This window comes from Schistocerca cancellata, chromosome 5, assembly GCF_023864275.1.
Source record: "Schistocerca cancellata isolate TAMUIC-IGC-003103 chromosome 5, iqSchCanc2.1, whole genome shotgun sequence".
Lineage (NCBI taxonomy): Eukaryota > Metazoa > Arthropoda > Insecta > Orthoptera > Acrididae > Schistocerca > Schistocerca cancellata.
In genome coordinates this window covers 661,077,099-661,089,664 of record NC_064630.1, presented here as the reverse complement: position 1 = coordinate 661,089,664, position 12,566 = coordinate 661,077,099, and the positions used below count along the sequence as shown (strand labels likewise).

The 12,566-nt window shown below is 41.3% G+C and overlaps 1 protein-coding gene across 1 annotated transcript in view; it reads left to right on the top strand.

Moving 5' to 3' along the window:
* The window catches only part of LOC126188745 (synaptic vesicle glycoprotein 2C-like), a 240,347-nt gene that overhangs the window by 150,624 nt on the left and 77,157 nt on the right, over positions 1-12,566 (top strand). The window contains exons 9-11 of the mRNA XM_049930354.1: positions 5,262-5,370; positions 5,500-5,659; positions 9,874-10,001. Coding sequence (XP_049786311.1) covers positions 5,262-5,370; positions 5,500-5,659; positions 9,874-10,001 — 397 coding nt within the window. The remainder of the gene's footprint in view (positions 1-5,261; positions 5,371-5,499; positions 5,660-9,873; positions 10,002-12,566) is intronic.

The following is a 12,566-nucleotide window of genomic DNA, read 5'->3' as shown; positions in this document are numbered from 1 at the left end:
CCTGCGTAAGTCAAGAAACACGGCATCTACCTGTGAACCAGTGTCTATGGCCCTCTGAGTCTCGTGGACGAATAGCGCGAGCTGGGTTTTACACGACCGTCTTTTTCGAAACCCAGGCTGATTCCTACAGAGTAGATTTCTAGTCTCCAGAAAAGTCATTATACTCGAACATAATACGTGTTCCAAAATTCTACAACTGATCGACGTTAGAGATATGGGCCTATAGTTCTGCACATCTGTTTGACGTCCCTTCTTGAAAACGGGGATGACCTGTGCCCTTTTCCAAGCCTTTGGAACGCCACGCTCTTCTAGAGACCTACGGTACACCGCTGCAAGAAGGGGGGCAAGTTCCTTCACGTACTCTGTGTAAAATCGAATTGGTATCCCATCAGGTCCAGCGGCCTTTCCTCTTTTGAGCGATTTTAATTGTTTCTCTATCCCTCTGTTGTCTATTTCGATATCTGCCATTTTGTCATCTGTGCGACAATCTAGAGAAGGAACTACAGTGCAGTCTTCCTCTGTGAAACAGCTTTGGAAAAAGACATTTAGTATTTCGGCCTTTAGTCTGTCATCCTCTGTTTCAGTACCATTTTGGTCACAGAGTGTCTGGATATTTTGTTTTGATCCACCTACCGCTTTGACCTAAGACCAAAATTTCTTAGGATTTTCTGCCAAGTCAGTACACAGAACTTTACTTTCGAATTCATTGAACGTCTCTCGCATAGGTCTCCTCACACTACATTTCGCTTCGCGTAATTTTTGTTTGTCTGCAAGGCTTTGGCTATGTTTATGTTTGCTGTGAAGTTCCCTTTGTTTCCGCAGCAGTTTTCTAACTCGGTTGTTGTACCACGGTGGCTCTTTTCCATCTCTTACTATCTTGCTTGGCACATACTCATCTAACGCATATTGTACGATGGTTTTGAACTTTGTCCACTGATCCTCAACACTGTCTATACTTGAGACAAAACTTTTGTGTTGAGCCGTCAGGTACTCTGTAATCTGCTTTTTGTCACTTTTTGCTAAACAGAAAAATCTTCCTACCTTTACTACTTCGAGGTTATTAGTTAAGTCTGTACCACACTCAGTGTGCAGCAGAATGGTACTTAAAATTAAGTATTTCCACGTCTGAATTTTCTGTATTATCAAAATATACATGCCACTTCACTTGGCGTTAACAGTACTTCGACCAATGTACTCCATTTGGTGCAAGGAACAGTGGACCCTCAAATTATACATGTCACCACCTAAATTGCCAGTATTATTTATCGAAATATATATGTGGCTCAATTATTAGCACTACTGCTCTGTATTGACGGTTATAGTGCACATGACAAAATAGTAAAGTTCAATCTTTGTACCCATCTCGGTGCAAGTCACAAATGATCCCCAAATTAAATTTATCCACATCTAAATTTTCACCACACATGTGTCTCACTTAATGACCCAATTTAAAAGTTATGACAAACCTGACTAAACTGTAAACTCAGATATTTTTATCCCTTTTGGTGCAAGACAGAAACGACAACCAATTAAATATATCTTCAGCTAACAGCAGATGGGATCCCAGATCAATTACTTCCACATTCAGATTGCACGTGTTATTTACCAAAGCACAGCTGTTTCATATGTTGAATCTGCTGATCTAACTTACAGGCTAAGGTGCACTTGGTAACAACTGAAGTTCGATCTAGGTAGCCCACTTGATGCAAGGCACAATAGACCCTCAAAATTAAATATTTCCAATTTTTTTGTCCGTATTATTTATCAGCTTACTGGGACTACTGATCTAACGTACAGGTTAAGCTGCCGTTGGTGTCGGCAATACTTCGAAATTTGAACCTATTTGGTGCAAGGCATGATGGATATTCAAATGAAAAAATACTTCCACCTTTAATTTATCTGCATAATTTGTCAAAATGCAGGTGGCTGACTTATTGCCGTCACTCATCAAACTGAGCTCCCGCCTCTTACCAGAGCGGAGACCATCAGGTGCAGCCTATCTGTTGTACACAGTTTGTACATATTATTTGGCTCCGTAGTATACTAAATTACTTCAGAGAAGAAGTGAACAGTAGCTGATTATTTAGTTGTTTCTAGTGGTGCTCTTTATTTCTGGAATAAGAGTTAGCGTATTTTTTAGATCGTGTTGAGTGAGTTTATTCTTTGGTGTAGTTTTCCGCCGCGTAAGTCGCTAGTATCGGGTTATTTACATGATTCCATGACAGTTGCCAGCAGCAAACATTGAATAGAGCTCCAGCCTCTTACTGGAAGGGAAATCATCAGCGGCAGGAGCAGTTTGCCTGCTGTACACAGTTTGTGTACTGTCCCATATTGCCCTTTACATACCTGCTGCCATCATGTGTCAGCTCCAAACACACAAATTATACTCCCCCCCCCCCCTCCCACACACACACACACACACACACAATTCAGGAGAATTGACATGCGGTGGCACATATGTCGGTACATCTGCCAAGGAGTTATGTAATCCATGACACTCGGATTCGCTGTTGTCTTGCTTTCCAAAGGTGAACCTCCACGCTGTTAAACAGTGGTCGCGATGTGATGGCTCATCATTGTATGTTGTGTATGCATGCGTGTCCGTTATTTCCTGTGGAGCATGATCATGTGTGCTCACATCAGATGTCATATCGTACTCGAATGATGATATTTCAAACCAAAAGTCTGTCTGGTTACTCATTGCTAACACTGAGTTATAGTACAGCAAGTTATAGTACAGCTAACACTGAGTTATAGTACTATGTTTGAACAAAGATGAGATACTTAAGAGAAATGATAATAAACTTACTTTTGTCGCCAGATTTTATTTTTAACCTCTCCTGACGCGTTTTGAGTTCCCCATCATCAGATCAGTGGCGTAAGAATACAATGAACGATGAAACAAAGAAATGTCATTACAATGAAGCAGTGAATCCGGCTAACATAAGCTTTACGCCGATAGACAACATCTTTGCATTTATAGTCATTCTACTGCAACATCACGGCCCAAACTGGCTTTGACAGTGGAAGATGTATAAGGTAATCTATGCCACTAGGAGAAGGGGGGGGGGCGTTATTGACAATATCGTACTACTTTCTTTTGCGTGATGTTCCACTTAAGTTTGTAGGAGGACAGGATCATTTACAACCCACGTCTTATCCCACGAAAGCAGAATTTTAAGAAACGCAAAGGAAAGATTCTGGCAGAGTAAAGGCGTTAAAACCTGAAATATATTACATGATAAATTCCAACAAAGACGAAAAGCTGACAAGACAACCTTTATTTGGTTCACTTTAACGGTTTCGGTTATTTAAACTGTCATCTTCAGAAGTGAAATAGGCTGAAATCTTTGGTAAGCCAACGCCAAAATAAAAATCAGACGGTAGTGTCGTTTGCTACAGAATCAATAAAATGTGCCCGCATCTCGTGGTCGTGCGGTAGCGTTCTCGCTTCCCACGCCCGGGTTCCCGGGTTCGATTCCCGGCGGAGTCAGGGATTTTCTCTGCCTCGTGATGGCTGGGTGTTGTGTGCTGTCCTTAAGTTAGTTAGGTCTAAGTAGTTCTAAGTTCTAGGGGACTGATGACCATAGCTGTTAAGTCCCATAGTGCTCAGAGCCATTTGAACCAATCAATAAAATAGAGTGACAGTGCGATGAGTAGCAAACGATAAACTGTCAAGTCTCAAATCGTACATAGTATACCCGACGAATATGAACGAACATACTGGTCACAACCATTTCTGTAACATCTTCAGCTGTTTGCATGTGTTAATAATATTCTACATTTTGTAAGGAGCACAATTTGTTCCGTTTTGTTCCTTATATCTCTTTATCCATAGATAAATTTCCACAATGGGACTTCCATACTGATGGGTCTATTTCTTTCTAACCTTGTCAGTTTTCATTCAGCATCTTAAGAATCTGTGATAATTTGTTATTCGAAAGAGATTCTGAACCGTAACATCCTTTGGCGATAATAAGTACCAGTCGTTTGCCGCCGGCCGTAGTGGCCGAGCGGTTCTAGGCGCTTCAGTCCGGAACCGCGCTACTGCTACGGTCGCAGGTTCGAATCCTGCCTCGGGCATGGATGTGTGTGATGTTCTTAGGTTAGTTAGGTTGAAGTAGTTCTAAGTTCTAGGGGACTGATGACCTCAGAGGTTACGTCCCATAATGCTTAGAGCCTTTTGAATCATTTGTTTGTTGTTTGTAACAATGATACATTCCCTCTTTGCACGAATGTACCGTGGTAGAGCATTTATGACAGCATGCAACGAATTCATTTGTAAATTCTGAAGAACAGCTACGAAATTGGACGACCAGCTTCTTCAGCAAAAAGGGATGGGAAAAATGTCTCATGCTGCATGGCATGCCTTTACTCCGTACCATGTCACTACTTTCAGCTGGAGATTATTAAAAGCTAAGGCACTGTAAAATTTCATTCGTATTAGAAATAATCCAAAAGGAATAATTTTATGTATGACACTGGTTCGGTTCATTTAACCATCTACAGTCAATGTTGAGATAAAAATATAAGTTTAGCGGTGAATCTCCAACGTCAGTTTGTACTTACGGTTCATCAGTGGCGCTTGAGGAATAATTGAGCTATGAATGAATTTCTGTACAGGTAAAAAGTAAAGTAGTGTGGCATTAATAGCTGGGAGAACTCAAAGGACAGGTTTAACCGGGTGATTGGAAAGGTTTTTCCTATCCTTCACTCTTTCATGCACCTTGCCGTTGCGAAGTATGCGAGCTGTGTATCTTTTGTGTGTAGGTGACTGAAATGGACGTGCATCTGTAGAGTCATATTCATGCTGGAGACGATGGGAGCAGGGAGAGTTTGAAACCTGGCGCCGGCACATAGCCTAATCCTCTCGGAGAGCACGAAGAGGTCCCCAGAGCTTCGCGTCCTCATCCAATAGACAGATCACCACCAACAGTGTCAGATACTTTCACTTCAAGAGACACTGGGGGCAGGTTTGGAATTTAACCCAGGATATTGGCAGGGACTGGCGACCAGGAGCTTCACGCCACCACCCCTCCTCAGCTCGCCGGTCACAAACCGGCAGCGGAAAATAATTTAACACCAGGATTCGAATCGGCTTATCTGCGAGAATAACGAAACCACGTAGGGCGCATTAGCGACCTCGGCTACTGAGGCTGGTTCTGCAGGATATCTTTGGTATTACGAGGAAGGAGGCACGTCATTTTGTACACCACCTCAGACTCACCACACCTAGTAAAGTAGGTACTGTAACTTTTCAGACAGTGTCCAACAGCCGCTTGTATATCAACTCCTCGTCGTGGGCGCGGTGTCGGCACTCGGCTACAGCTGCGCGGGCCAGTTCGTCAACTGGCTGGGCTACCGGACTCTGATGAGTGAGTACGACACCGGCCAGCGGGAACGTTCAGACGTTTGCTCAGCCGGTGGTTTTTAGCCCTTAGCCACAGTTCTGTGTTGTGGGATTAGACTGAGCTGAGATGCTGTGCGTATCTCTTGCAGTGATTTGCTTCTTCTCGAGTGGAGCTTTCGGCATCGGCGTCCAGTGGTCGACCGACGCCGACCTGACGCTGGCCATGCTGTCGCTGTACCTGGCGCTCGTCGGCATCTGCTCCACCTGCATGATGGGCGTCGTCGTCACCATATTCCCCACATCTCTAAGGTACGCCGTTGGTAACAGGAAGTAGAGAAGACCGACGACAGTGGCGTAATTTGTTAAAACGACTTTGCTATGTTCAAGTAAGTAGCAGTACACTGAATTTAGACTAACGCCGTGGGACGTGGCGTAGGTGTTTAGGCATTCGGAAGGAATGGGTTTAAAACCCTAACTCAGATGTTATATGGTTTCTCTAATCGCTAGAGGTGATAGCCGAAATGCTTACATTGAAGAGGCCACTGTCGAAAAATATTCCCTGTCCTTTAAATGAAAAGAGAAGATATAAAATACGTCAAATGAAGCGTGCAAAAGAACACAGATGTCTAAAAAGTGAGACTGAGAAACTTTCAAAATGGCGAAACAGAAATGGCTCGAGGAAAAATACAAAGCTGTAGATTCCTGAATGACTATGAGAAAGGTAGACGACACGTACAGGAAAATTCACCGTTGGATAAAGGAGAAGCACCTGTGCGAATATTAAGAGCTATAACGGTAGTCCGTTACAAAGCAAAGGAGGAACAGCTAAAAGGAGGGAGGAATATGTAGAAGGCTATACAACGGAAGAAAGAAGACAATAGTGTAGAAATGGAAGAGGAAGCGGATGAAGGTGACGTGGGAGATGGTATATCGCAAAGAGACTTTGACAGAGTAGTGAAGGACCTAAGTCCACACAAGGAACTTGGAGTAGACGATATTCGTAGAAGATATTCCCTCAGAGCTAATGAGGTCCTAGGGAGAACAAGCCGTGACAAAACCAAACCACCTATTATGCAGCATATACAGCCGAAATGATCTCAGACTTCAATAAGAACGTAAGGTTTCAGTTAAAAAGAAGGCAGATACCAACAGGTATGAATATTACCAAACTATCAGTTTAGTAAGTGGTGGTGGTACAATACTGATTCGAATTAATTATAAAACAATGTAAGCGTTTGTAGAAGTCGACCTTGGGGACTATCAATTTCGGTTCTCCAGAAATATAGGAACATTAAGCGAATAGTGACGCTTCGACTCAGGTTGGAGAACAGGTACTCTGCGTTTATAGCTTTTTTGGATTCAGAGGAAGCTCGAATGGAATTTTTTTGCTGTTGTCTTTAGTATGAAGACTGGTTTGATGCATCCCTCCATACTACACTATCGTGTGCAAGCCTCCCTTTCTCCTGTGAACTACTGCAACTAACATCCTTCTGAATCTGCTTATTGTATTCATCTCTTGGTCTCCCTCTACGATATTTATCTCCCAATATACTTCCTTCTAGTACTAAACTGGCGATTTCTTGATGTCTCAGAGTATGTCCTATCAACCGATCCATTCTTCTAATCAGGTTGTGCCACAAATTTCTCTTCTCCCCAATGCTGTTCAGCAACTCCTTATTAAATACACGACCCATCGATCTAATCTTCAACATTCGCCTGTAGCACCCCATTTCAAAAACCTATTTTTCCTTCTTGTTTCAAGTGTTTATCAACCATTTTTTACTTTCGTACATGGCTGCACTCCGTACAAATCCTTTCAGAACAAACTTCCTAACACCTTAATCTTGATTCGGTGTTAAAAAACGTCTCTTGTTCAGAAACGCTTTTCTTGACATTGCCAATCTACATTTTATATCTTCTCTTCTTCGGCCATTATTAGTTATTTTGCTGCCCAAATAGAAAACTCATCTACTACTTTAAGTGTATCATTACTTAATCTAATTCCTCAACATCACTTGATTTAATTTCACATTCCATTATCATTTTTTTTGTGTCGTCGTTTGTCTTGAGTATTCATCTTGACTGGACTATATTCTTTTAAATTTGGAACATGTTGTTGTTGTGGTCTTCAGTCCAGAGACTGGTTTGATGCAGCTCCCCATGCTACTCCATCCTGTGCAAGCTTCTTCATCTCCGAGTAACTACTACAACCTACATCCTTCTGAATCTGCTTAGTGTATTTATCTCTTGGTCTACCTCTACGACTTTTACCCTCAACGATTTCTTCCAATACTAAATTATAACATACTCTTTTAAATTCTGCAAATGGCAGGGATAAAATACGGGTAGTGTTGAGGTATTTTCAACATGTGCAATATCCAGGCTACATTTAAGTGTCGAGGTACATACAAAAGAAGTAGTAGTTACGAAGAGAGTGTGACAGTATTGTGTCGTAATCTGATGTTAATTAATGTGTACAGTGAGCATTCATGAAGGAAACCAAGGAGAAATTGGTGAATGGAAGTAGAGTTTAGGGAGAAGAAATAAAAAGTTTGACGTTTTCCATGGACAATGTAATTCTGGAAGAGAGAGCAGATGACGTGGAAGAGCTGTTGTACGTCATGGATAGCCTTGAAAACGGATTATAAGAGGAACATCAACAGAAATACAACAAAGGCCATGAACGAAGTCGAATTAAATCCAACGGTGCAGAGGGAATGAGATTTGGAAACGAGACCCTAAAATTAGGTGATGATGTTTATTTGGGCAGGAAAATTACTGACCGTGGTTGAAGTAGGGAATACATAAAATGCAGACTGGCAGTAGAAATGCAAATTTAAATGTTAGGAACTGTTTTTGGAGGGTGAGGAAGTGAAACATGGTGGGCAAGAAGAGAATAGAAGCTTTTGAAAGGTGGTGCTACAGGGGAGTGCTGAATATCAGATAGGTATATCGGATAAGTAATGATGAGGTAATTAACCGAACTGAAGAGAAAGATACGGCATAATTTGATAACTTGATTTAACGAAGGGGAGGGGGGTTAAAATTATAGAGGGAAACCAAGCATTGTATGTAGTAAGCTAGTACAATTGGTTGTATGTTCCAATAGTTACGTGGAGATGAATAGGCTTGCATAGAATACACTAGCAAGGAGAGCTGCAGGAAACCGATCTTCGGATTAACGAGCAGAACACTAAGATCAGAGCATGATAGAGGATGTTAAATCGAACAAGATTGTCACCATAACCAAATGCCGGAAATCCACATTTTGGAGCTGCAGCCACAAAACGACAGCCAATCAGCAACGAGTACACGAATGTCAACACTGTTAGAATGTTATAGGCTGCAGCAATCATTCAGGAATTTTAGAGATGGCAAAAATTTTTTTGTTGGACTCGCTATCTATGCGTCACGACATAGATTTCAACTAGTGCATCTAGAACCAAGTGCTGGGGTTCCAGAATTTGAAATTTAACCTGATCACGGCTTTAATAGACTAAAAACATGATATTATAATAATATCGAATAAGTAAACATTTTTGTGATCGCGAAAACATATATTTCGGACATTTACGGCAAAAATTATATTAATAGAAACAATAATGTCTAAAATTTAGTTTTTTTTCTCATTTACCAATAACTTTACAGCTACTTACTGACTTCTTGGAATAAAAATTCATCCTTACTCTCTGTACATTAACAGAACTTTAAATATATATACGTCATTAAAAAACACAGCTTCTTCTAGCATCATATACTGACTATGTTTTTTCTCTTCTATTTTTTTGTGATGCTTTTTATCTTAACAAATTAATGGCATTTAGTTAGCGGTTTTAATAGTGCATTGTGTATTTCCGACTTCTCGTTAAGTGGAAAAAGTTGCTCGATTCCACGTTATCAACTACTCTGAGTTTATAATATCATGTTTTTAGTCTATTAAAGCCGTGATCAGGTTAAATTTCCAATTCTGGAACCCCAGCACTTGGTTCTAGATGCACTAGTTGAAATCTATGTCGTGACGCATAGATAGCGAGTCCAACAAAATACCTCACACGTTCATACAACTTCTGTCTGATGAATGCTTATTTGTGATTGAGCTATACAGAAGGCGTTCACAGAGGATATTTCAAATACAGAAACGCTATGTCACTGCACCACAGGAACTTGATAATGACACTCCACCACGTGGGGGGTATCCCACGACACAGCAAGTTCCTTTGAGTAACGAACGAAGATAAGACCATTTTGATCGTTTTTGTCAGTTTCTTTAAGTCGACAGCATCGTGAAAAATTCCTGTGCGCGTACAGCTACGTCTTGCCACTGTACAATGTTCTTTCTGTTATAATCGAAAATACAAACTAACGTGAATTTAATTTTGTTTCTCTCGTTTAGGTAGCATGCTTCAAGGACCGTTAAAGTAATTCCCATATGCCCCATACCGCTATCAAGAATTACTACCCAATCACTACTTCAGTTGATTTTATCTTTTGTCAGTTAGAACTTGGTCGTTTCTCTGTTACAGAACCACGGCTGTCAGCCTGACCATGATGTTCGGCCGAATTGCTGCTCTATCGGGCAACGTCATCTTCCCTGTGCTGCTGGATATAAGCTGTCAGCTACCCTTCTTCCTTGTTAGCGGTGTCAACATAGGTAAGCAGTATTCTGAGCTGCCAAATGCTGAATTTTGGGAAAGAGTGGAAACTACGAGATTTATTTTACAGTGAGTAGTTATACAACGTCAGTCCAGACCTGAGACCTCTTCCTACTCCACCCCCCCCCCCCTCCCTCCCCTCCCAACCCCACTATCTATGCCTTCTCGCCATTTGAGTTCATAAGACAATGTGAAACTGTCAGAAAAGTCTGCCTTTGGGATATTGTTCAACTCCCGTGTCATGTTGCGTTGAATGCCGCTTATGCCGTCAAAGCGTTGACTCTTCATGTGAAGTTCTCCACTCCGTCGTTTTAGTAGGTTATGATTTTTCTCAGATAAGAACTGACCGTGTTTTGCATTTCAGTCAATTTTCTGCTGGTGTCCTTGCACCGTTGTTTTTGTTTCAGAGTCAAAGTTCGTTGTAAAAATTTTACATGCATTTTTTTCTTCTTCAAAACATTCTGGACAATGTGAACACTCGTTCCATTGCGATTGGTGACACTACAACTATGACATATTGCGGGCGTACGTCCACTACTTAACACCGACGGATGACTGGTCGATGCACTAGTTTCTTTGCAGTTGTTAGTTGAAGCCACAGATTAATAAATACAATCACGATATTCTCTGGTGCGAAAGTAGTTACCATTTGACAGCTGGAGCAACACTAGCGCCCCAAGATGTGAGAAACCAGACAGTCAGATGCGTCGCAAGAAAAATGTTTGTCATTAATTATTTTCTACTTAATAAACGGAATAGTGGTTATTTTTTGTGTTCCATGTGTTGGTGAGTTACCGAGAGACATGAACTACAGTGGGATACATGTAAAACCAACCGAATCACACTGATACAGTGGCGTAAGCTAAAAGCTATTTCTGAAGAAATACTTCCGAATATCTCTATATTTTAGAGCCTAGTCCGCTGAAAGTAAAAGAATATCAACACATTTCATGCACAAGAAACATATATATCTGTTGTTGTCTGTTGTTGTTATCATACATATTTTCCTCGACACTTACATAAATCTTACGGAGTCCAATGATTCGCCCTTTCCTACACTTCACTCAACTTTATAATACACGAATATTTTTGTAATTGCAATTACGTTTGCTTCAAAACGAAATATGTGGATGATTCCTCCCCTTTGCGGCTCAGATTTAGCAACGAGTGACGAATTTGTTTCTCCTGTGTTGGGTAACAGCATTGTTGATTTTGACGATTTGTTATCACATCTGTGTGATTTTTCCTTTTAAGCTACAGTTGTGGTGGCTTGTTTGATACGTTAAATAACATAGGATTACATTCCTTGCCAACGGCTTTGCCGCAGTGGTAACACCGGTTCCCGTCGGATCACCGAAGTTAAGCGCTGTCCGGTTGGGCTAACACTTGAATGGGTGACCATGCGGTTTGCCGAGTGCTGTTCGGAAGCGGGGTGCACTCAGCCCTTGTGAAGCAAAGTGAGGAGCCACTTGATTGAGAAGTAGCGGCTCCGGTCTCGTAAACTGACATTCGTCCGGGAGAGCGGTGTGCTGACCAAATGCCCCTCCATAGCCGCATCCAGTGACGACTGTGGGCTCAGGATGACACGGCGGCCGGTCGGCACCGTTGTACCTTCCAAGGCCTGTGTGGACGGAGGTTCCTACATTCCACATTCGCTGCCCTAGCTGAAAGTCTAGCGAACAAACCTATTGACAGGATCATTTACAATACACGTCTTATCCCACGAAAGCAGAATTTTAAGAAACGCAAAGGAAAGATGCTGGCAGAGTAAAGGCGTTAAAACCTGAAATATATTACATGATAAATGCCAACAAAGACGAAAAGCTGACAAGAAAACCTTTATTTGGTTCACTTTAACGGTTTCGGTAGTTTAAACTGTCATCTTCAGAAGTGAAATAGGCTGAAATCTTTGGTAAGCCAACGCCAAAATAAAAATCGGACGGTAGTGTCGTTTGCTACAGAATCAATGAAATAGAGTGACAGTGCGATGAGTAGCAAACGATAAACTGTCAAGTCTCAAATCGTACATAGTATATCCGATGAATATCAACGAACATACTGGTCACAACCATTTCTGTAACATCTTTAGCTGTTTGCATACGTATATGTGTTAATAATATTCTAATTTTGTAAGGAGCAGAATTTGTTCGGTTTTGTTCGTTATATCTCTTTATCCATAGATAAATTTTCACAATGGTCAGGTCTTGTGGTGTTTACTAGGAAGTTTTCGTTATTAAAGGAAAACGACAACATTCAGTAAATTTCTGTACTTTACAAGAGAATCACAAATGAAGGGCTTACTTCAATAGTGTTACAACTCCATTACCTCCACTTTTCAGCGCGGGGTCAGGGATTTTCTCTGCCTCGTGATGACTGGGTGTTGTGTGATGTCCTTAGGTTAGTTAAGTTTAAGTAGTTCTAAGTTCTAGGGGACTGATGACCATAGATGTTAAGTCCCATGGTGCTCAGAGCCATTTGAACCATTTGAATCCACTTTTCAGCCTATAATGCTTCTGCAATTAATGATCCAAACAAATAGAAAGAAAGGTTCATCTCTAGCAAGA